The sequence below is a fragment of the Enhydra lutris genome, unplaced genomic scaffold (genome assembly GCF_002288905.1).
Source record: "Enhydra lutris kenyoni isolate GAN:26980312 unplaced genomic scaffold, ASM228890v2 scaffoldscaffold21, whole genome shotgun sequence".
Lineage (NCBI taxonomy): Eukaryota > Metazoa > Chordata > Mammalia > Carnivora > Mustelidae > Enhydra > Enhydra lutris.
In genome coordinates this window covers 25,482,780-25,506,652 of record NW_019154105.1, presented here as the reverse complement: position 1 = coordinate 25,506,652, position 23,873 = coordinate 25,482,780, and the positions used below count along the sequence as shown (strand labels likewise).

Below are 23,873 nucleotides of genomic sequence, written 5' to 3'. Positions count from 1 at the left end.
AGCCGAAGTATCTTTTTTGCAAAAGGTTGTGAAGGATGTGGACTTCACCACGTACTCTCTGTAGCAAAACATGCCATTGACAACCTATTTTGAGCGAAAACAGCTCCATTAATGGAAGTTGAGTAAATAGCGTGTGCTTTTCACATTCTTCATTTCAGTGGGTTAAAAGGAACAGTTCTTCTATACACTTGGATGCATTCTGAGACCATAAAAGCCAGACTTTCTGGAATTTGAAAGCTGTGTGCGATCCAAAAGGGTTTCAGCTTCAGATGGCTCCTGTCATGATCTTGGGGTCCTTTTGGGCTGTGGGATTCTTTTTTAGGTATCTTAACTGCTTTAACCATGAATCTTAAGGCGAGGTATTTTCGACTAAAATGATGCTGTTAACGTTTTCCATATTGCAAATCACAAAAAGAACGAGGCTCATTGGTGGTTTTATTGGCTAACGCTGCTTCTGTTTGACGTTTGATTTTCCAGTTTTCTGGAATGATGGGGACCTCCCTTCCGGCCCTGCTGATCTTAGGCTGTCTTCTCCCAGGTAAGGATCCCAGTACTCTCTGACTTCATTGTTCTGGGGGAAGCCTTGCCTTCTAAGTTCTGTGCTCTGGGAGTGTGTTCCCAGTGCTCAGCAAACACAGTCCAAAAGAGGGGAGGGAAGTCGAAAATGATGAGAAGTTAATGTAGAATGACCACAAACCTTCAGTTCCCTTCGCTGTATCATGCTAACTCCAGTTAAGAAGGAATGGTCACCAGTGGTAATTTTTTTTTAAAAGATTTTATTTATTTATTTGACAGAGAGAGATCACAAGTAGACGGAGAGGCAGGCAGAGAGAGAGAGAGAGAGAGGGAAGCAGGCTCCCTGCTGAGCAGAGAGCCCGATGCGGGACTCGATCCCAGGACCCTGAGATCATGACCTGAGCCGAAGGCAGCGGCTTAACCCACTGAGCCACCCAGGCGCCCCACCAGTGGTAATTTTAATATACGTATAATCCTGGCATGGAAACGTGGTAGGAAAAATAGCCTAAATTTTGCCCACTGCGCTTTTTCCCTGGGACATGGGTTTCCCGGGGACTTCACGAATGTTCAAAGGAAATAACTCATGTCCAGGGAATCATACCTGTCTTTAAGTGGAACATGCTTAGATAGCTGGAAAAATTTTGGAGCCGCCTTTCCCCTTAGAATCTGATTGGTAGAGTATTTGACTCTTGGGAAATCTTACTGACATTTTTCTACCAGGAGGATAGTACTGGGACCATTTGTGGAAACATTTACTGGCACTTTTTAGTGTTCATCCAGATGTTTGTACATCAGAGATGTTCACCGTGAACCCAGTGTTTTCCTGGCGGGAGGAGTTAAGTCTGTTAGTGTCTGTAGGGTTTACCTATATGGGCATGTTAGCAGTAAGCAAGGTCAGTGGCTCGGTAGTTCCAAACTCCACCAAGGATACCCCGCCTGCAGGAGGATGAGTGACCAGAGGCACTCGTGACTTCAGCCTGGAGCTGCAAGTCATCGTGGGCGCATAGTGCAGTTGGGTTGGGCTCCAAAGGAGGTCAGAGACCACTGATTAATAATGAAGTCATAATATCTCTTCCGTTTTATAGGGGAAGCGGGACTAAAGTTTTAGGTTCTAAGATGAACTTCGAGTTTCGACTCTTGGACTTTAAATATTCTCCCTTTTAAAAGTTAAAATCCAGGGGCTCTCAGGCTGGCTCAGGCAGTAGATAGAGCGGGCCACGCTTCATCTCAGGGTCATGAGTTCAAGCCCTGTGTTGGGTGCGGAGCCTACTTATAAATAAAACGAAATTAAAATTAAAATCTCTATCATCCTGTTTGGGTTTCTGGGAGGCCATTAGCGAGAAGGCATGCCCGAGTGTCGTGCAGAATGGAAGAGACTAGTTCTTGATCACAAACCTGCTTTGTGCGTTGTGCAGTCTCCCTGCCCCTGTTCTCACCCCATTCCGTACTAAGGGTAGTACCTGTAGGGCCTGTGGACCCTGAAGAAGCCACATGTGCTCGCGTCTCTGCCCTCTTGGGATATTTTATGGTCACACACGGGAGTCTGAAATATGGAATGGGAATCAGGCGTCCTCTCTCCATCTGAGTGTTCGCTGGGGTGAATCCCGGGGTGGGGTGAGGCTTCTGAGGCCTTTGGAGCATGTGCTGCTCTCAGCAGATGCGGCGGCTGTTAGAATGGGGGGCCTTTCATGGGCATCCAGGCTAACGGATTTTTGCGCAGAAACGGTCATTGTTCCCGTAAGCTGCGGCTGTTGCCGCTGTCAGTTCCCCGGGTGAGACGGTCCTTTCTGGTGGTGCCTATTCAGAGCCCGTTTCCTTTTACAGGGCCCAGCCTAATCCTCTGCCAGCTTTCATTACCCTCTATCCTTCCAAACGAAAATGAAAAGGTCGTGCAGCTGAATTCGTCCTTTTCTCTGAGATGCTTTGGGGAGAGTGAAGTGAGCTGGCAGTACCCCATGTCTGAAGAAGAGAACCCCAATGTGGAAATCAGAAATGAGGAGAACAACAGCGGCCTCTTTGTGACTGTGCTGGAAGTGGTCAATGCATCCGCGGCGCACACAGGCTTGTACACTTGCTATTACAACCACACACAGACGGAGGAAATGGAGCTCGAAGGCAGACACATCTACATCTATGTGCCAGGTGAGCTGTGTGCGGGGGCCCCCCTCCCCACCGTACCCCGCTTGGGGTCCCTCTCCCCCCCGCCCCGCCAGCCGGGTTAGTGTCTTAAGAAATAGGAACATAATAAATGTGTAAGGGAGAAAACTTGGAAACTACGAGAGAACGCACATTATTAAATCAAGGTCGCTTGGGAGACCATTATCAAGAAACATTTATGGGGGACGTTTGGAAACTGCGTGAAGTTTTAGAAATCATTTGTACCATAGCACGTTTTATTCACGTTCTGCAGAAAAAAATCTGAAATGACCTCGTTCCAGTTCAGCCAAGTTTGACAAGTGTTTCGGTTTATTTATTGTGTGTCAGGCCCTGGGCGAAGTGTTGGGGACACGAAAAGTAAGTAAGTAGATCCTGTCTTGGAGCTGCTTATCGTTTCTTTTAATAGCTTCCCAATAACCAGGCTATTTTTTTCAGATGGAATGAAATACATATTTTTGATTAATTAGGGGGAGTTTTTCCCTTTTGATTAAAATTCGGGGCAGATTGATACTGATGATGCTGTCTCTGACCGGTGAGAAGCAGGTGCCAAGACAGGAGTTAAAATGGGATGAAGCACACTAGGGTTTGAGGAGGGGACAGCCTGTGAGAGGAAATGGGGAAGGATCCCACAGAGCCTGCCTGGGAGGGCTGTCTACCTACGTTGTTGGTGTGACCTTAAATGGAGGAGAGAAGGAAGGAAGGTAGAGTAGATGAGTCCTAGAACTCTGCGCTGAGAAAGTCTGGGAGCCTAAGGAACCCCAGTGCCCCACAGCCCTTGGCTGGTGGCCCCTCCGGACGGCATGGCCTTGGGGTGTGATGGGTTTCAGAGCCTGCCCTTAGAGTGGAGGACAGTGTGGTGCTTTCTCCCAGTAGACCCGTTAATCAGCCAGGCTTAGCCATGAGCTTGAGATTCATTTGGTTTGCCACCCAGCTAGTACTCCTCGTGCCCTCCTTGCAGTGATTGAAATCCCCATCTGTATCTGTGTCTGTGTCTTGGATGTTCCTTTGTGCCTGTCTGTCTCTCTGAGTCTATACCATCTGTCTGTATCCATCTCCGTATCCATCTCTGTATCCATCTCTGTCTGTGTCCATCTCTGTATCCATCTCTATCTCTATCCATCTCTGTGTCCATCTCTGTCTGTATCTGTCTCTTTCTGTATCCACCTCTGTATCCGTCTCTGTATCCATCTCTGTTTGTATCCATCTCTGTCTGCATCCATCTCTGTATCCATCTCTATGTCCATCTCTATATCCATCTCTGTATCCATCTCTATCTGTGTATATTGGCTTCTACCAAGGACAGTTTTAAGTTTAAAGGAGGGCCATGATGTTGTTTAAACATCACATAGTGCATAATGGTAGGGATGACTTGCATTTTTAAAGGAAGCCTTGGCTGTTGTGTTAGGAATATCAAACTGTATATTTTAACCTGAGATGAATTTGTAGCTTTGTTTGCTGAAATCTTTATGAACAGAGTTCAAGGATTTGGAACTCTGAACATGAACTCTTGTAACAGCAGTCTTCATACTTAAAAGAGGCTGTAGTTGGATTACTTGGCTTAAAGCAGACAAATATACAAACTGTTGATAACTCTTGCCATCCTGTTTTGGCAGAGGTGAGGTAAGGGGGTCTCTGAAGTATATCTTCCGATCTTTCTGCCTTTTCCTTGCTAAGTTCCCCCTACCCCCCAAATCGGCCGCTCTTCTTGTCCTCTGTAACTGTGGGCGGCCCATGGGATCTAGACCCTCTTCATTTCTTTCATGACATTCTTAACTGTCTGGACCCTTCCTAAAAATAAAAGGTTTTGTTTTAAGAAGGGTAGGCATTTAGAATGTCACCCCAGCTTTGTTCACACATAAATGCCTCCTGCTTTGAAGAGAATGGAATATGGGCTTGTTAAAGGCATATGGTGTTTTGATCTTTTGTTTGTTTTGATCTGTTAAGATTGTCCAAAAATTCTTGTTCCTCCCTCCCCCTCAGCACAAACGTCATCCCAGTAGGCTCTGAACTGTTGTCGGTTAGAGATCTTCTTATCTGTACCCGTGGAGAGTAAGGGGCCCTTCAGAACCCAATGTTTGACACTCTTAGTACTCCTTGCTGTAGTAGCTTACATAGCTGGTTTTCTTTTGGAAATAAAATTCTCAGGCTGTGGAACTGTAAATTCTGTTTATTACTTGACAGATTATTTTTTAATAGATCTCTGTACTACTTTTCAGTGATACTGACTATAGGCAATAAGAATTTTTGAAATTATGAATATTTTCTCTTGTTTCGAATAGACTTGGTGATTGATCATTTTTTCAGTAGTGCTTAAATTTTGATTTCAACTCCTAGCTAATTTATAGTCATCACCAGCCTTTTTTTTTTTTCCTACTAGAGTTCAGGTATTTTGGTGGGGTTCATACTTCGTTTTATTTTGTTGTTCATACTATATTTTATTTTGTTCATACAAAACAGCCTTCTAGCTCTTACGATGGTTAGTATCATTGTGAACATTCTGGATATATGTGAAGGTATCATTCATACCTAATGTGATTCATGCCAGTGAGATAATTTTTCTGAATATAGAAGGTAAAGGTGAAATTAATACCTAACGTGTTTTTCTCTCTTCGCCAAACCACAGACCCAGATGTAGCCTTTGTACCTTTGGGAATGACCGATTATTTAGTCATCGTGGAGGATGATGATTCTGCCATCATACCTTGTCGCACGACTGATCCCGAGACTCCGGTCACCTTGATAAGCAGTGAAGGGGTGGTGCACGCCTCCTATGACAGCAGACAGGGCTTCAATGGGACCTTCAGCGTCGGGCCCTATATCTGCGAAGCCACCGTCAGGGGGAAGAAGTTCCAGACCATTCCATTTAATGTTTATGCTTTAAAAGGTACTTGTACCTTCTCTCTCCTTTACCTAAGAGTTAAAGGCAGAATAATTCGATGTATATGGATGGGATTTTTTAAAAATCATAGTCCCTAGTGATGGAGACTCTAAATATTTGGGGATTTCGTACCCCACCTTTGCCATAAAATGTTAGGCTGCCATCTGTGTCTGAAGTAACACTAAGCTTAGCATTACTAAAAGCAAATGCTACTTTATCCCAGTAAGATTTCATATTTCATCAGTTGACTTCGAAATACTGTGAGGAATTCTTTTCTTGATAAGCCTCTTACTGTTGTACCCACATTCCTGACTGCAGAGACCCTAAATACAAACACACACCTGTGGGGGGTGGATGCCTAGATTAACTTCAGTAACTTAAGAAAGGTGATTTTGATTCTGAGCAAAGCTTGTTGCTATAGCCCTCCCTTTGATGTGAGTGGTTCATGTGAATGGGAAAGAAGATTGTGTGTTTGGGGTCAGAAGTTTGGGGTTAGCGAATGCTACTGAACGCTGGGTAAGGGCCTTTTTATGCCAGCACTGTGCTTGGTTCTAGAAAAGAACGGAGAATAGCTGAGTAGCAGGTGGGAGAGAGAGAGAGTGGTAGGGGAGGAGCAAAGTGCCCAGAGCAGTGCTGGTCAGTCAAGGCTGGTTGATTAAATGAATAAATACATCCATAAAGCTGGTTGCAGAAGAGGAGAGCCATCCTCAACTCAGATGCTCAGGAATGTGGTGCTTTGTTTGATTGGAACTTAGGTTTAGTATTGTTCCTGTTGTGTGTGTAGGTATTTGTGTGTGTGTGTGTGTGTGTGTGTGTGTGTGCTATTTTATAACTGTGCCAAATTATATACGTTGGCACAAAATCAAAGCTTCTGAGACTTTGATCACAGTGGTTTGAAAACTATTTTTTATGGGCAGCTTGGTGGCTCAGTTTAAGTATCTGCCTCATGCCTTGGAATCAGAGTCATATTCTCGGGGTTGTGAGACTGAACCCCACATCAGGGCTTAAGATCTCGCTCTTCCTCTGCCCCCCCCCAAAAACAAACACACAAAAAGCTTAAAAAGAAAAAATTATTTTTCAGGGTTTTAAAAAGGAAAGCAAACCCAAACCTTACAATGGTTCTTAACTGTATTATGGGTATTGAGGTCCTTGTGTCTGTTCTTCTTTTAAATAGCAACATCAGAACTTGATCTAGAAATGGAAGCTCTTAAAACTGTGTATAAGTCAGGGGAGACGATTGTGGTCACCTGTGCTGTCTTTAACAACGAGGTGGTCGACCTTCAGTGGACGTACCCCGGAGAAGTGGTAGGTACCTGCAGGGCTCTTGGTGGCATGGAGAGGAGCCCAGCAGGCCTGGAACACCTGTCACTGGTGGCACATGACACCGGGCTTCTCAAGAACTCAGCTTCCCGTCTCTGCAGTGAGCCCGTTCTACTAGATCACTTTATGGCTCTTTGGGCAGTGGGAGAGGTGGAGACGCTAGCTGACCAGGACCTGCAGAACCTATAAAGGTGTACACTGAGCCTTTTTTTGTTTTTCACAAGTCAGAAAGAAACAGGAAGGTTCTGTCTACATGGTTTTGTCTGTCTGTCTATCTAATTCCCTTTCACTCCTGATTTGTACATTTCTGCTCCCTGTTCTTTTTTGGCATTTGATAGCTTCTCTCCTTTTACCCCTTTCTCTCCCCTCTGCTTTTGCTTCCCCTCCTTCTTTCTCTCTGGGGCATCAATTGGAAGTTGGGCATTTTCACATTGGACCTTAGGACCTCAGGACCTCATGCATTGAAGAGACATTCATCGTCTGATACGCATACGTCTTCCCTGGCTATGAGGGAGTTCGGTCTCACTGTTCATACTTGATTGGCCTTAATCCCTAAAGCATAAACATTCTGTTCACTTACTGAAAATAGACATTCCCCCTCCCCCCACAAACCACAGTACCTGCTTTTTGGCCGCAAAACATAGAATCTAAGTATCATTTTATAAAACAAAGTTTTCATCAGGTAATAAAAATAATACAGGTTTATTGTCATAATGTTATAAAATTGAGAGAAACAGAGGAAAACCCACTTTCAGGACATCACCATTAATATTTCAGAAGATGAGTCCTTTTAGTACTTTGTATACAGAATAAATGTAATCATTAATAGGTATCAGGCTTTAAATAGTACTTTGTCGTATCCTTTTTCCTTTAGCAGCATAGCACAGACACCTTACTATGTCATTAAATATCCTTTTAAAATACGATTTTCTGGGCACCTGGGTGGCTCAGTGGGTTAAGCCGCTGCCTTCGGCTCAGGTCATGATCTCAGGGTCCTGGGATCGAGTCCCGCATCGGGCTCTCTGCTCAGCAGGGAGCCTGCTTCCCTTCCTCTCTCTCTGACTGCCTCTCTGCCTACTTGTGATCTCTGTCTGTCAAATAAATAAATAAAATCTTTAAAAAAAAATAAAAAAAAATATGATTTTCTAAGCTAGTCTAAGAACTTTTTTTTTTTACTAGACTTTAGGTTAGTAGTAAAATTGAGTGGTCGATACAGAGATTTCCCATTAGCCTCTGCCCCGTGTATGCACAGCTCCCCATCGTTATCGACAGCTCTGCGGTGTTGGTGGTGGGAGGACATTACAATCTAGGAACCTACATTGGCTCCTCATCTCCACCCATGGTCCATAGTGTACATGAGGGTTCACTCTTCAGAGCTAGTTTTTTTAAAGTTGGTTTTCCTTCTCTGCTGCTGTAGAAAGGCAAAGGCATCACCATGCTGGAGGAAATCAAGGTCCCGTCCATCAAATTGGTGTACACTCTGAGGGTCCCCGAGGCCACGGTGAAAGATAGTGGAGATTACGAATGTGCTGCCCGCCAGGCCACCAAGGAGGTCAAAGAGATGAAGAAAGTCACCATTTCTGTCCATGGTACATTCTGCTTTCTAAAATGTCAGTCATCCCTGCTGCTCAGGATCCACTCTGGTAATCGTTACTTAATGGAAACTCTTCCCCCTACAGAGAAAGGGTTCATTGAAATCAAACCCAACTTCAGCCCACTGGAAGCTGTTGACCTACATGAAGTCAAACATTTCGTGGTGGACGTGCAGGCCTACCCCCCTCCCAGGATATCCTGGCTGAAGGACAATCTGACTCTGATTGAAAATCTCACAGAGATCACCACGGACATAGAAAAGATTCAGGAAATAAGGTAACGAAACACCCTTCCCAAGTATGCATTTCTTTTTACTGTTTACTGTTTCTCTCAGGATAGACTGAGGTTTGTGCATGTCTGTGACACAAGGATCGATCTAGAAAATGAGCAGTCTGACATGGAGATACTTGAAATCAGGTACCTTTCATGATACCATTGCTATGTGCTAATACTGTTGATAGATATTTAACAATAAAATGAGAAGAAGGAACTAAAGAGCTCTGTTCCCAGTGAAAGAACATTTCCTGCATCCAGGACAGGATGGAGGAAAGGAAGTCAAGTGGGACCCACTTGAGCTGAATATATTTGATGACCTCCTCCATCTGTATGGCAAGGAGATAACGTATGATGAGGCCATTTATCACATAAACCTACATGAAACAAAACATCAGTAGTTTCATCAGAAACACATTTGCCCAAGGGAGGCTTCTGCTGGAAATAGGAGCAGTGGCTGGATAGACCTGGTTTAGAGCAAATGGATTCTCACTCCCTGAGGAGACCGTCTCCGGCCCCCATCTCTTACCTAGGGGTGGAGTAAGTCACCTTGGCCTCAGTCTCCACATCTGTAAAGTAGGGTTAATAGTATTTTTTGTTCTTCAAGGCAAGGAATTAGACCAGATGACATCTTGAGGTCTCTTGCAGTTTTTAAATTCTGATTGGAATCCCAGAGCAGAAGGTACATCCTGCACTACTAGGTTTTCTGACCCCACGCCCTCCTCAGAAACCATCCCAGAGAGGCGCACCTCAGTCCTCTCTTTCTAGCCCTCAGGGAAGAAGGGCAGACCCTCTCTCATCGGTTCACTTCACCTTGGGACTTGCTTGCTTCTTTGTGAACTAAATCCCATGTGTCATTGAGAAGTAGTATCCGAGCAAACAGAATTTTATAGCCTCTGGAGAACAGCGATGTTAAGAGTGTCGAGTGCTGAATCTGGAGGGCTTTTCCGATGACACAAGGGGAAGGTGTGCAAAGAAGTGGGCAGGGCCAAACTTTACTTTGGGCTGTGAGGCCAGAGAGGAGGGGGGTGATCCTGGCACAGCTAACACTTGGGATGCTTGTAGGCATGCTCTCTGCAGGCCAGATTGAGCGTCATGACAAGACAAAGCTCGCCAGTGGAAAGGTGTGGGAAAGCTGCCTGTGAAAGTGATCCAAGAGCTCCCAGCACAGATTTGCCTAGTTCCCATGGTGGACCAGGGACCATAAGGATGAATGCACTGAATGGGGGATATGGCTTCCCCGAAGCTTTGGGCTAGTGGATCTGCCAGTTTCCTTGGCTGAGCCAGTGGAGACAATGAATGGCAGAGGATCGTGTGGTGACGACTAGCCAGGAGTGCCTATGGGGACTCGCTCAGAAAGTCCTGGCCTGGAGCACATCCCGCATGGTCCCCAGAGGACAAAGCAGCCCACAGTGCTCCCGTTAACGGTGCTGGTGCCTGGCATCTTGGGCTAGAAGACTCTCTGTTTATAGCATAACTTTGGGGCTTCAAAATCCTTCCACACGTATAATTTCATTGAATTCATTCTGGAAAGGACACTGTGCTGTTGCACATGATCGTTATCCCACGCTGCATGTAAGGATGCTGAGGCGTGGAGAATTTCAGTGATGCCCCAGCTCTTCTCACTTTGTGACCAGCGCTTTTTCCATCCATCCCGTTGCTTTTCAGCACTGTGGTGTTTTACTTACTCGTTTATTTAAAGATTAATTTATTTTAAAGATTTATTTTTTTATTTGACATAGCAAGAGAGCACAAGTAGGAGGGGTTGGAGCGGGACAAGCAGGCTCCCCACTGAGCAGGGAGCCCAATGCGAGGCTCAATCCCAGGACTCTGAGATCATGACCTGAGTTGAAGGCAGACACTTAAACCTGCTAAACCACTGAGGCGCCCTTGTGATGTTTCAAAAAGAAGGGCAGTCAAATGGGCAAATACTTTATTGATGAACCCACACAAACACACAGAGCCAGATGTCATTTATAATACATGGAAGAAATCTTTAGGGAAAACTTACCTTTAATAAAGTATGAAGAAATAGATATTTCTAATTTCTTCTAATAGGTAGTGCAATCTTTTGCTTTATCGGTATTGAAGCATGAAGAAGTTGCATTGTAAGAAGCCTTGTTCCATTCCTGCCGCCACATGCCCTGGTCTCCCTGCCTCCCCCAGCTGAGGGAAATCACCTTTATTAGTTTCATTAGATTCTTCTGAAACCTTCCAGAGTTTTCTTTAAGCAAATACCAGCAAGTAGGAATGTTAAGTCCTGGAGATCTCTCCATGTCCGTGTGCAGACTGGGTCGGCATTCTTTCTCCGAGAGTGCCCCCGTTGTTGGGTTGCACCACTTCAATGATGGTATTTAAGGGAAGCAGGTATTTTTAAAAAGGTAAAAACCAAGGTTTTTTTAAGGAAAGTTGGTGGGATGTGTCTGTTTTGTTCAGAAGTCAGGCCTTAACACAACCGATTGCTGTTCTAGCCACATAAGCTGTTGCTCATCAAGATACATGGTCTTCGTTTGAGAATTAAGTGTCTGTAAGTCAGACCTTCACTGTGTAGAAAGGACACCGAAAATCCCAGAAAAGCGATGATGCGGACCAAAAAAAAAGATGTTTTTACTTTTTACAAACTTGGACTTGAACGTGAACATGGTAACTGTTGGAACAGTTGGTATCTGTTTGGCTCCGACTTGCTGACACAGAGTCCTTGTCGTTTCAGATATCGGAGCAAATTAAAGCTGATCCGCGCTAAGGAGGAAGACAGTGGCCATTACACAATTGTTGTTCAAAACGAGGATGACGTGAAGAGCTATACTTTCGAACTCTTAACTCAAGGTGGGTCAGGCAGTATAAAGATAATGGTAGCTCAGTGACTGCGTGAATGGGTGCCCCCCCCCCCCCCCCCCCCCCCCCCCGCCCCCCCCCTCCCCCCCTCCCCCCGCCAAGGAGAGCCTGGCACTTTCCTCCCAGCGGGTGAAGAGAAAAACAACACTTCATGGGAAACGCAGTGGGTGTAGACGTCACCTGTCAGGGAGAGCTTTGTTGGTCTTACAAATTCACACAGTTCTGGGAAGTTGCGGGCTGCTCTGTAACAGTCTGGGGGAATTCCTAGCTTACAGCACCACCTGCTTCTCAGTCTGGCTCCTCCAGTTCTTGGAAGAGGAAAGTGATGGTTTTGGTCCAGATGACCTCAGGTTGTTCCGGAGAGTTTTAGCCTTTTTGCTTAGCTCCCCTCACTGGCATCGACCGCGCAGTGGCCCTTACTTACAAGGAGGGCGTGCCTCAGTCTCTCCACGTTCACGTCTGGCTCTTGTTCACTGGGTACCTGCCATGTGCCCAGGACTTCTTACAGCCTCCCTTAACCCTCAAAGTAAACCTATGATACACATGCTAGCATATTTCTAATTTATTTGATCAAGGATTTAAAAAAAATTCTTTAAGAGCTAGTCACATTCTACAGATGCACTTTGGTAAATGCTGCTTTACATTATATACTCTGGCTGAATCCATTAGTTAAACCCCAAGCCCAAAGACAGCTTTAAGAAACTCCTTGCTTTTGAAGCCAAATAGCCACAGGGGCCTTTTGCTTTCCTCACTCCAGATTTAGAACACCACAGGACACAAATCCCTAAACACTGCAACTGTGAAAATGCTCTTAACCAAGTGGGTCTATCCAGAGTGGAGCCCGTAACTGTTTTCAGCCCTTCTTGGGGGGTTACTCGCTTGGCAGGTCTGAATGCGGGGGGCGGTGGGGGACGAATTTTGAACCCGATTTCTGTGAACCTGGGGCTCACAGGAGTTCCGGGACCCAGACCGTTCGATTCTGATGACCCTTCCCCTCTTGCAGTTCCCTCCTCCATTCTGGACTTGGTCGACGACCACCATGGCACTACGGGGGGACAGACCGTGAGATGCACTGCTGAAGGGACGCCACTTCCTGACATCGAGTGGATGGTCTGCAAGGATATTAAGAAGTACGGAAACTAGAGGTTTCTTTCTCATTGGTGGTCAGGATGTTTCTTCCTTGATTCAAAGAACTTGAGATGCATTTTCTTTCTTTGGCTTTCCCTTCTTTTGTGATTCTTCCTGGGCCAAAGTTCCATAAACTCCAGCCTAGTGTCTTAAGCATAGGCCTGGCGTGCATGTGTGGATGGTTTGCGTGCCCGTGCACCTGTGTGGTCATGAGTACTGTAAGGAGAAGGTCCCGGACTCTCACCAGATTCTCCAAGGGTTCCTCATCAGAAAAGAAGATGAATTTAAAGGATCACAGCTCTAAGAGAGGATTTTTACTACCCTGGCCCACTTCACCTTATAGGTCTTACAGGGTGAGCTTTATTTGGTAGCTAGACTGGCGCGTGAATATACATGACAGTCTTGTGCATGGTGACTGCCCCATTTGCCTACCTGCTGTCTGGGCGGAGTTAACTCACCAGTCCCTCCTCTACCCACCCATCTGTCCACCTTTTCTGATGGGCCCTCGAGCCATGTGCCCATGGTGCCCACGTTTGGGAGCCTCAATTGTTTCTCTTGGGGGCTGAGAGTCCTAGACCTCCCCCTTCTTAGGGCAGAATGACAGGACTGGGATCTTGACTGGGGCTGGAATCTAGGTCTCATAACTCAGCCAGTGGATCACTCCAACCCTACTGACACTTGAGGGGCTCTTGACAGTGCAGGTGGGGAGAAGAGGAGGGATCCAGGCATTTCCAAGAGCTGGGCAGTTGGGATAGTTAAACATTCTTGAAGTAGATCGGATCCATTGGCTCATGGGTTCAAGGCTTGGAATTGGTAGTTACATTTGACAGAACTTTCTACTTTGCCTGCTTCATCAGCAGTTAACTTCGAGTTATCCGCATATAGGTTATCCTCTGTTGGGTCTGTGCAAACGAGTTTCATGTTAATACGCACATAAAATAAGAAAATCCACCTGTAGCAACCTCAGATGCAGGCGAGGTCAGAACGGCTTCCCACCGTCGATGATTCTCTCTGCTTTGCTCACCTCCATTATCCTGATAACTGGTTCTAAATGAATGTCTTTTTTCTCCCCAGGTGTAATAATGAAACTTCATGGGCGATTTTGGCCAGCAATATCTCAAACATCATCACGGAGGTCCACCCCCGAGACAGGAGTACTGTGGAGGGACGAGTGACATTCACCAGAGTGGAGGAAACCATCGCTGTCCGATGTCTGGCCAAGAACCTCCTTGGGGCTGAGAGCCGAGAGCTGAAGCTGGTGGCGCCCAGTGAGTTGCTCTTAGTCACCACCAAGCCCCTCCTCCCGCAGGCAGAACCTTGAATCCCAGATGGGGTCCGAAAGGAATGAAGGTCCCAAGGCAGAAATTCAGCTCTGAATGCTTTTAAAGGGCCTTCTCTGGGCTTCCACGTGGGAACCCTTTTCGGATTCTGACCCCAAACTGCACCTTGAAGAGGCATCCGAGGCATTCTGCCTGTCTAGCAGGATAGCTAGTCGGTCTCTGTAGTCGGAGTGTGGGGATGGATGATGGGGAAGGAGGATCTTCTGCCTTGTTGCTCCTTTGAACTGTCAAGACAGGTTGCATTCTTAAAAAAAAAAATCAACGAAGCCCTAAGTATAATATAAACAAAGTGCAGCCTTTCAAAATAAACTGAACTTACATGGCTTTCAGTCCCATTTATCAGTCTTTACATTCCAGCCCACGTTCTGTCTAGAAGGTTAGCGTTGTGGCACCTTTGGAACAAGTACTGTATTTCCCTGATGGAATTTTGTTCCCTTTCTCTCCAAGGGAAGATCTGGGGTAGTGTCATGTATGTAGATGATCGAGAGACGGTATCGCCCGTCCTTAAAATGAGCCAGGCAGCCTTGGCGCTTTTCCCCCAGAAGGGAGAGGTTTCCGACCCACACAACAACCACATCGCCTTCCCGCCCTCCTGCGTGTTTGTGGAAATTTCTACCTCACACAGCCTTTTCTCCTTCAGCACTGCGATCCGAGCTCACTGTGGCCGCTGCGGTCCTCGTGCTGCTGGTGATTGTGATCGTCTCACTCATTGTCCTGGTTGTCATTTGGAAACAGGTAGGTATTTTTCTCCAAGAACAAAAACCCTTGAGGCCAGTAAGAACAAGAAGAATAGCAGCCTAGTTCAGGGCTTGGCACAGAGGAGGAGCTCCGTAAGGATGTGTTGAACGTGGCAGTCCTGCTGTGTTATGGTCGCTTGGCTGCGGTAAAGCTTTGGTGTCTCTGGACTTTGGAAATTCACCAGCTACCTGTCGTGCTCTTTTGTAGAAACCCAGGTATGAAATCCGTTGGAGGGTCATTGAATCCATCAGCCCTGACGGACATGAATATATTTATGTGGACCCAATGCAGCTGCCTTACGACTCGAGATGGGAGTTTCCAAGAGATGGACTCGTGCTTGGTAAGCGCCTCCTGGGCTGATCTCCCAAGACTCCCCTTTGATTTGGACATGACCTTTTATAGCCTTGTGCAGGAATTAGGGATCTGAACTTCCGCTCAGTAAGAGCTAGGCAATAGAAATTGGCTTTCAGAAATATTTTTCTGTCTTGAAAATGAATGAATTGCATCACTGCCGTGGTTTTTATAAAAAAAATCTCGTTCCAGGGGCACCTGGGTGGCTCGGTCAGGTAAACGTCTCTGATTTCGGCTCAGACCATGATCTCGGGGTCCTGGGATCGAGTCCCGCATCAGGCTCCACCCTCGGCAGGGAGTCTGCATGTCCCTCTGCCCTTTCCCCCTGCTCGTGCTCTCTCTCAAATAAATAAATAAAAATCTTAAAAAAATAAAAACATAAAAAAATAAAAATCTTGTTCTATAGCAGATTATGGTTAAAGAAAATTTTACAAGCGGAGAGGAGAATGTGAGAATGTCCTGCCAAAGATAGTCATTGAGATGGCTTTGCTTTGGAAGTGACACGAATTGATGAGATGAATTTATGTGACTGAAAAGGAACAGACAAGAATTGAATGAGGACAACCACACAGGGTATTTTAATCTAGCCCAGTCTGAGGATGTATTAGATGCTTCTTTAGAAATGTATATAGGATATAAAAACACAGGTACTTTCCAAAGCAAAACGTGAAAATAAGCCAATTTACCACAAACTTTTCAGATTATTTCCGTCTAGGGTTGAGACCAAGTACGTGAATTAGTTCAAGGAATTTCTTTTTTAAATCACATCATGGATGAATGAAAACAGGACAAAGACAAAAAGCAGATGAACATGGGGGGTGGGGGAAGCAAAGGGAAAATAAGATGAAAACAGAGAAAGAGGCAAACCATAAGAGACTCTTAACTATGAGAAAAAAAACAAGGTTTGCGGGGGGGAGGTGGGTGGGAGGATAGGGTAATTGGGTGATCGGAATTAAGGAGGGCACTTGATACAATGAGCACTGGGTGTTATTTGCAACTGATGAATCACTAAATTCTACCTCTGAAACTAATAATACAGTATATATTAACTAAATTGAATTTAAATAAAAAAAATAAAAAAAGACAAGTGAAAGACTAGAGGTTGTGTCACTGGGAACACACTAGACCTGTTGTCTCATTCCAAAGTGCAGAAAGTTTAGGTCTTCTTGAACTGAAATCAAACATGATGTCCTGGTTACTTCCAATGTCAACTACTTGTACCTGGAAATGAAGCTTTATCATCTCTCCCTCCCACCAATCGCACCCTATTACCCCTCCCCTCTGTCGATTTTACAGAAAGAGCCGAGGAACTTAAAGTAGTAAAATGTGGGGGGAAAGGGTGACACCCCTAACATGCTAAGAGGCATTTCTGTGTGTCTCTGCTCCTGTGTGTTCCCCTAAGGCAGCCGTACGTTGCTGGGCACCGTCTCCCACATGCACACGTGCGCACACGCACTGCTGGTTGCTAGTCCCTTATGAGCCGAGTCTTCCCCAGCTGTTTACTTACATCACCTCCAGCGCGGAGCCAAGTGTGGCTCCCGGGATGCAGTAGCCTATGACATTCCTGGTCCTTCACACAAGCAGGCGGCAAGGACACCAGCCCCGAAGTTCACTTCTTCACGCCTCGGAATCAATGAGGCCTCGGATACTGAGGGTTTTCCAGTGGATAAGGACTTATGCTGCAAAAGATGTCTCTGTTTGCATGTGGAGAACTGAAGGGTAGAGAAGCAGGGGGTTTGGGCGAGAGCTACAGGAAACGGGGGCCTCGGAGCCGGCAGACTGGCCCTGCACTGGAGCTGGGAGACAGAAAGCTCACTCCAGGGAGGGATACGCCCTCCTCACTCCTGCCCGAGGTTCCCTTCCCCTTGCAAATGGTATTTGATGAAAGCAATTGTACTGATTCCTTCTTTGTGGGCTGGGCTCTGTTGTGGTGGCTGGGCTCTGTTGTGGTCTCACATGCTGACTTTAGGAATCATGACGCTTACTCCATCCTGGAGGAACCAGCCTCCCTCCCTGCCCGCCTCCCCATTGGCCCCAGAGCCTTTGGGCAAGCCTACCGCTGACTGTGCTGAATAAAACCGAGGGGATGACGCCACCTTTCACCTGTGTTAATGGTTCTGATTGCTCGCAGGTCGGATCCTGGGATCTGGTGCGTTTGGGAAAGTGGTTGAAGGAACCGCCTATGGGTTAAGCCGCTCCCAGCCTGTCATGAAAGTAGCCGTGAAGATGCTGAAACGTAAGTGCCCTTTCCTGGGATTATTATTTATTTATTTTTTTAAATCAAAGTCAGTCCAGTGAATGGCTCAAAATCACAGCCAGTGTGTGCCACATTAAGGACCAGATCTTGTTTTTTTCCGATTCTAGGTTTTCTGTGTCTTTAGGCTCTTTTCTCTTCCGGGTCATTTAGATTATTCTCGTTGCCTGTATGTTGGAAAATCAGGAGTTGTCATTTTTGGTGACTTCTTTTTACCTTGAAGACTAGGTATTTAATTAGAGTCTAGACCAAGTTACTCTGTGTTTCTCTTTTAGACTCTCGGTAAATAAAATGCTATCTGGTCGTGGGGTTGGCCGTGGTACTGGGTTTTTCTGAGAGGTAAATGGCTTGAAATGATGGGAGATTGATTTTTCAACAGCCACAGCCAGATCCAGTGAGAAGCAAGCTCTCATGTCGGAACTGAAGATAATGACTCACCTGGGGCCACATTTAAACATTGTGAACTTGCTGGGAGCCTGTACCAAGTCAGGTAGGCTTCCTGACCTGAGAGGGAGGATGTAAGTCCTTACTCTCTACCTCCAGACATGCCAGCAAATACAAGTCCTCTGAACGGAGTTGCGTGACTTCCACTGAATCATTGGAAGCTCCTCGTTTTTGAGAATCATCTTGTGTCGGGGCAAACATAGCATTTCACGGCATTTCTGTTCTTCATTTTCATGCCTATTGCTTAACTGCTTTTGGTTCCCACAGGCCCTATTTACATCATCACCGAATACTGCTTCTATGGGGATTTGGTCAACTATTTGCATAAGAACAGGGATAGCTTCCTGAGCCGCCACCCGGAGAAGCCGAAGAAGGAGTTGGACATTTTCGGATTGAACCCTGCGGATGACAGCACACGGAGGTGGGTGCAGAGTTACGCGTTGCTGACAGTCACAAGCCTCACTCAACGCTGGAGACAGCCCGTGTCCCCATAGAATCCGTGTCTGCAGACCCAGCAAGACTTAGAGCCCCACTGCTCTGCCCGTCACCCCCTGACGCAGCTGGGACATCTCTGCCTGCAGGTGTTTGGGACTGGGTATCATGTGGGGAGGCCTTGCTGAGAGGTTTGAATGGAGGCAAGAGTTGGAATCATTGGAATCATTCTGGGAGCTATTTGGCTGTTAAGGTGCGGTCCACTTCAGGCCTGTAAGATGTGGCTCCGGCCAGGGAGGCTGCCTGCTGGTATCTTGTGAGAAACTGCCCGAGGACCTCCAAGTTTCGGGATTCTGCCCCTTACTGAGCCTGGGCCTAGAGGTCAAGCCAGTGGTAGTAATCCCACCTGCAGGAACATACAAGGAGCTGTCAAGTTGTGTGTGGATTTCCAGTTCTGTAAGATGAGAAAGCGCAAGTTCACTTTATACTGAGTTACTCAATGGACCCCAAATTGGCACTGAATTTATTGAGGGGCAGGAAACATCTGCCCAAGCCCTGGGGTTGTATGGCCTGGGTTTGTGGTGGGTGAGTTGGAAAACAGAGCAAGAATAAAGACAGGCACAATGAATGGAGATGACCCAAGTGTTTGTGTGATTACTGTTCATGCTCGTCTCACCCACTGGACTGCCCCACGTGGGAGGTGCACGTTGGTTTTGCTTTTGCTTGGTGCCACTCCCCACCCCTGGCCACCGAGCTGCCCCCTTACCTACTGCACTGCCTTGGTTACCGTCAACCCTTGGTCATCTGCTGAAGGTCAAATGACCACTCCTGGGGGGGGGGCAGGACACTGAACAAGGTTTCTTCTTCTGTTGTTACAGTTACGTTATTTTATCTTTTGAAAACAACGGGGACTACATGGACATGAAGCAGGCTGACACCACACAGTACGTCCCCATGCTGGAGAGGAAGGAGGTTTCTAAGTACTCAGACATCCAGAGATCACTGTATGATCGCCCAGCCTCATACAAGAAGAAATCTGTGTTAGGTAAATGGTCACTGTGCACTCTTGGGTCTGCTGGTGGTTTAATACGATCCAGATTTCCCCTGCTCTCTACAAGCTGGGTTTCTGCCACTTAGCTTTTATGAAAGACCTGCACTGGTACGTGTTCTCACATGCTGAAGTTCGGAAAGGATTTTTGGGTTTTACAAAATAGTAATTGCTTCTTCGCTCATAGGAGTGCTCTATTTTCAGATAGCCGTGGAAACCTGCACTTAAAATACTCAGAGGAAGGGGTGCCAGGGTGGCTTAGTCGGTTAAGCCTCTGATTCTTGATCTCAACCCTGGTCTTGATCTCAGGGCTGTGAGTTCAAGCCCTGTGTTGGGCTCCAGGCTGGGTGTGGAGTCTGCTTAAAAAAACAAAAACAAAAACAAAAAACCCCCAAAATTCCTAAAAACAAAAAACAAAACCTCAGAGGAAGGTGAGCAGGCAAGGTGAGCGGAACTGCCATCCTGTGGTCCCTAACTGCGTGTCTGTGGGAGGGAGGGGTCTGTGATGTGCTTTCAGAAGCTCATGGCCTGTGACTTGAAAAGAAAAAAAGAATAAACAATTAATTCAATGTATTTTCACACTTTAAACATAATCCTCTTAAAGAATGGTTTATCATGATATGATTAGCTTTTTTTTTTTTTGGTGTTAATGTGTCTTTTTTTTTCTTTAATGAAAGTATGGTGATCACTGATTTCCACCCGCCCCCACCCCCTGCCCCTATTGGCAAAATTGAAAGCTAGCTATCCTCTATTGGTTCCTAATAACTATTTTTAAAATTTCAAGTTCTCTAAGTCTCTAGTACCTAGGAGTTAGTAGCCCTTGCTTTGAGCTGTGTTAATATCCACTTTGTGGTAGACACTGGAAAGTAGACAATTGGAGGTTTTGTATTTTTCTGCGGAGAATGTTGGGTATTTCTATTGTTGTTTGAAGGAAGGTCTGTCTCGTCTTTCAAAACAATGAACATGTGGCAGGATTGCATTGATTTATAAACTCCAGGGAGTCCAGCCGATGCCCATAGCAGATGGACCACCCCACTTGTGCGGGGGGGGGGGTGCATAGGCCCCTCCAGGTTCCTGTCTAATCCCAGGCTTGGAGCTGGGAGGACGCTACTATTGGGTCTGATGTTGATGTATCTTGTGATTCACTGTTACTGGCCTGAGCCCTCTCATTAGTCAGTGCACAGAAGTGTTGAGCTGCCATGGAAATTATTTTGAAAATCATCGATATGCTCTGAATGCTTGTAGGGTTCTTAAGTGAAAGGTACAATCTGTTAAAAAAGAATGTGCTTGTTTTGCAAAGCTCGGTACACACGAGTATTTTCCATTGCTGCGGTTCCAAGTTCCACTCCCTTGTTTTTGCCAAGTGGGTACACTTCCAAGCCCTTTTAAAAGATGAGCCAATGGGAGTTATCGGAACTAGTGCTTCCTCTCCCCTCCCGTGTTGTTAAAAATAGTTTACATTGCTTCCCAGGCTGGACCTGGCTCCAGATGTCAGGGGAACCTGATTCATACTCAGCCCGGGCCCCGCTGGCAGGCAGACCTCTGTGTGCTGGCCGCCTCCTAGCTGGCTGGAAAAACATGAATGGCTACAGCTACTCTTCACTCGCCTGAAAATTTTTAAAAAGAAATGAGAACGGCTGGCCTAGATTACCTCCTTCCTCGAAAACCCTGGGACTCCTCCAGATGGGACTGATTGGGGCAAGTGGACAAGTTATAAAAGGAACTAAAGGCAGAATCCTTGGGACTGACCTTTGAAGACTGTTAGCTCTGGTCTGACTGGGGCTGGATTTTATTTAGGAAATGAGCCAAACACTGTGAAGGTGGCTTTAAAAAGAGGGAAAAAAAGGGGGGGGTCCTAGAAACTACTTTTTCAAAGGGCCCTCATGTATATTCATCATGGAAGATTTTGCAAGTGTGTGTGTGTGTGTGTGTGTGTGTGTTAGAGGTGGCTGAAGTAACTAGCTAACTAAGGCTGAAAAAAATTAGGGACCGCAAACAACAAGATGTGTGAGAACCCACTAGACTGGTCCTTATGGATACATGTGTATGTAAACCAGAGAGAGATTTCTGCAGGTAGATTTCTTTTTAATGGTAGAACCTTGGCGTGTCTTGCATACCCACCCATGAGGTCCAGAAACACTATAGGAAAAAAAAAAATCTTAGATCTGTTCTCTGGACAAGCCTTCGAACACTGACAAGTGGCCCAGCCCCATGGGAGCGTCCTGGTGGGAGATGTTTCATGCTTCCCTCTAAGGCCAACTCCCTTCATTCCTTTTCTGCAGACTCAGAAGTCAAAAATCTCCTTTCGGACGACAACTCAGAAGGCCTTACTTTGTTGGATTTGTTGAGCTTTACCTATCAAGTTGCGCGAGGAATGGAATTTTTGGCTTCAAAAAATGTGAGTGTGTTCGTGGAACAGAGTTCTCTGTAGATCTCCAAGAGGCTGGTGGCAATGGCTGCTTCTCTCTTCCTTTTCCCTGAAGCATAGTGGGGAGTCTGGTATCATCAGGTATCTACCCTGTTCTAGAGAACTTTCTCCGTCTTGGGATTGGCTGGGAGGAGAGCCTGGAGGAGGTGACCTCTCTGTGCTGGGACACCCTCCGTGAAGTGTGCAACGCAGCTCCTGGCACCACTGTAGGCGGCCAGTCACGTAGGGCTGACATTATCTAGGGACAGATGGACAGACTGTTGTTTTTCCCTTCCCATGCAGTGTGTCCACCGGGACCTGGCTGCTCGAAATGTCCTCCTGGCGCAAGGGAAAATCGTGAAGATCTGTGACTTTGGTCTGGCCAGAGACATCATGCATGATTCCAACTACGTGTCTAAAGGCAGCGTACGTGCTCCCTCCGCTCACTGGGCATGCTCGTCTTTCTTCACTCAGTCTCTAGAACTAGATGTTGCTTCTGGCCACTCAGGGTCTGCATTTTTAACATGGAGTCCGTGAAACCCAGGAACGGGCTCCAGGGAATCAGCGTGCACAGCGTAGGCTCTGTAGCCAGATGGCCTGGGCGCAACTACTGGCTTGAGCACTTAGTAGCCTGGAGACTGGGGACAAGTTTCTTGCCTGTTCTGTACCCTGGTTTCCCCTGTCAGTAGCAGTGACCTGATAATACCTGTCTCCTGGATTGCCGTGGTGATTCAGTGACTTAAATGTCAGATGCTTAGAACTGTGCCTGGTACACAACGAGCACTCAGCAAGTGTTAGCTACTACTCCTACATGCCTGTGTACATGCATTCATTTCCAGAGAGAGCAGCTCTGACTTTTGTCAGATCTGCAGATGGCATTTAAGGCTCCTATGCTTTGGGTGAACATTCAGGGTTAATACTTTTGGGTGCTTTCCATTGGGAGGACATGAGAGGTGACATCAACCATCTGTCCTTTATTAGATATTTATTGAGCACCTACTAGATGCCAGGCTCAGAAGAGTGTGGGGAGCAGAGTGCCGAACAAGAAACAAAGATTTCCTGGGCAAGGTTGTTAGTGAGAGTTATTATTAGTCCAAAGAGAAGCCCTATTATTTCTGCTGCTGTGGGTCATCAGCGGGGACGCTGGGTTTAACTTCCTCCCTCTCCCCATGCAGACCTTCCTCCCCGTGAAGTGGATGGCCCCCGAGAGCATCTTCGACAATCTCTACACCACGCTGAGTGACGTCTGGTCTTACGGCATTCTGCTCTGGGAGATCTTTTCCCTTGGTACGGGCTTGACCTCTCTGCTCATTTGGGTGGTTTTGCAACAGCACTGGAAGGGAAACGCTGGTGCTCCTTCGGCAGCACGTATACTAAAATTGGAAGGGAAACACTGGTTTCCGAGCTCCAGGGTGTAAACGATGCTAAGATGCCTGCTGTGAGTCAAGGGTGCGGCCGCTGCTTTGAATGACGAGTTGCACGGTTGCGGTGGCTGGTGTACACCCACGCGGACTGAGCGGGGAGTCTTGGGGGACTGCACTTTCACCCCTGGGCTGTGCCAGAGTGACTTTCTCCCACTGGAAGTGTTCTTAGAACACCCAATCCCCAGCTGCTTTTTCGAGTGGGACTGTGGGTTAAGTAGGTTCACTGGCGGACAGTCGCCTCTGTGGCTTCATGGTGATCGAGGCTCAGGTGAAAAGGAGTATGCTGAGGGCATGGGAGTGACTAGCCTTCCTGGTCATCGCTCTGGGAGAGGAGAGGGACCATCCGGTCATTGAGTGAGTCGGTCACCAGGTCCCAAATAATACAGGTACCCTGTACTGCCAGGCGAGGGCCCTGAGGGAGGAGGGAGGAGGGATTTGTGACACTGACCTTAGCTCCTTTGGAGAGGCAAGACCTCCACGTGGCAATAAACAGTTTCAACTTGTAATGGGAAGAAAGAAGGGAGCCCTGCGGTAGTTTTGGAAGGCTTTAGAGAGGAAGCTAAGCTTGATCTGAACTTGGCCATACACAGTAAATAAAATGTTTCCTGAACTGTAGGAAAGGAATTCCTCCCTTCTTCGTCCTCTTTTTCAATCCCTGTTCTCCCTGCTTGGATGTCACTGTGGGTCATCCCAGTGGGCGGCTTCATGGAGTCTTACAGTCTATTAAAAGCAGAG

General features: G+C 46.6%; 1 protein-coding gene across 4 annotated transcripts in view; it reads left to right on the top strand.

Annotated features, from left to right (window-relative positions):
* Positions 1–23,873, top strand: part of LOC111148924 (platelet derived growth factor receptor alpha) — a 40,214-nt gene that overhangs the window by 7,593 nt on the left and 8,748 nt on the right. For all 4 annotated transcript variants that reach the window (XM_022505719.1, XM_022505721.1, XM_022505718.1 and 1 more), the window contains exons 2-19: positions 478–538; positions 2,341–2,658; positions 5,297–5,557; positions 6,726–6,856; positions 8,289–8,460; positions 8,551–8,740; positions 11,448–11,563; positions 12,576–12,702; positions 13,775–13,968; positions 14,681–14,775; positions 14,986–15,118; positions 17,261–17,365; positions 17,763–17,873; positions 18,095–18,248; positions 19,138–19,304; positions 21,590–21,705; positions 22,018–22,140; positions 22,890–23,001. In XM_022505719.1, coding sequence (XP_022361427.1) covers positions 487–538; positions 2,341–2,658; positions 5,297–5,557; positions 6,726–6,856; positions 8,289–8,460; positions 8,551–8,740; positions 11,448–11,563; positions 12,576–12,702; positions 13,775–13,968; positions 14,681–14,775; positions 14,986–15,118; positions 17,261–17,365; positions 17,763–17,873; positions 18,095–18,248; positions 19,138–19,304; positions 21,590–21,705; positions 22,018–22,140; positions 22,890–23,001 — 2,677 coding nt within the window. In that variant the 5' untranslated portion in view covers positions 478–486. The remainder of the gene's footprint in view (positions 1–477; positions 539–2,340; positions 2,659–5,296; positions 5,558–6,725; positions 6,857–8,288; positions 8,461–8,550; positions 8,741–11,447; positions 11,564–12,575; positions 12,703–13,774; positions 13,969–14,680; positions 14,776–14,985; positions 15,119–17,260; positions 17,366–17,762; positions 17,874–18,094; positions 18,249–19,137; positions 19,305–21,589; positions 21,706–22,017; positions 22,141–22,889; positions 23,002–23,873) is intronic.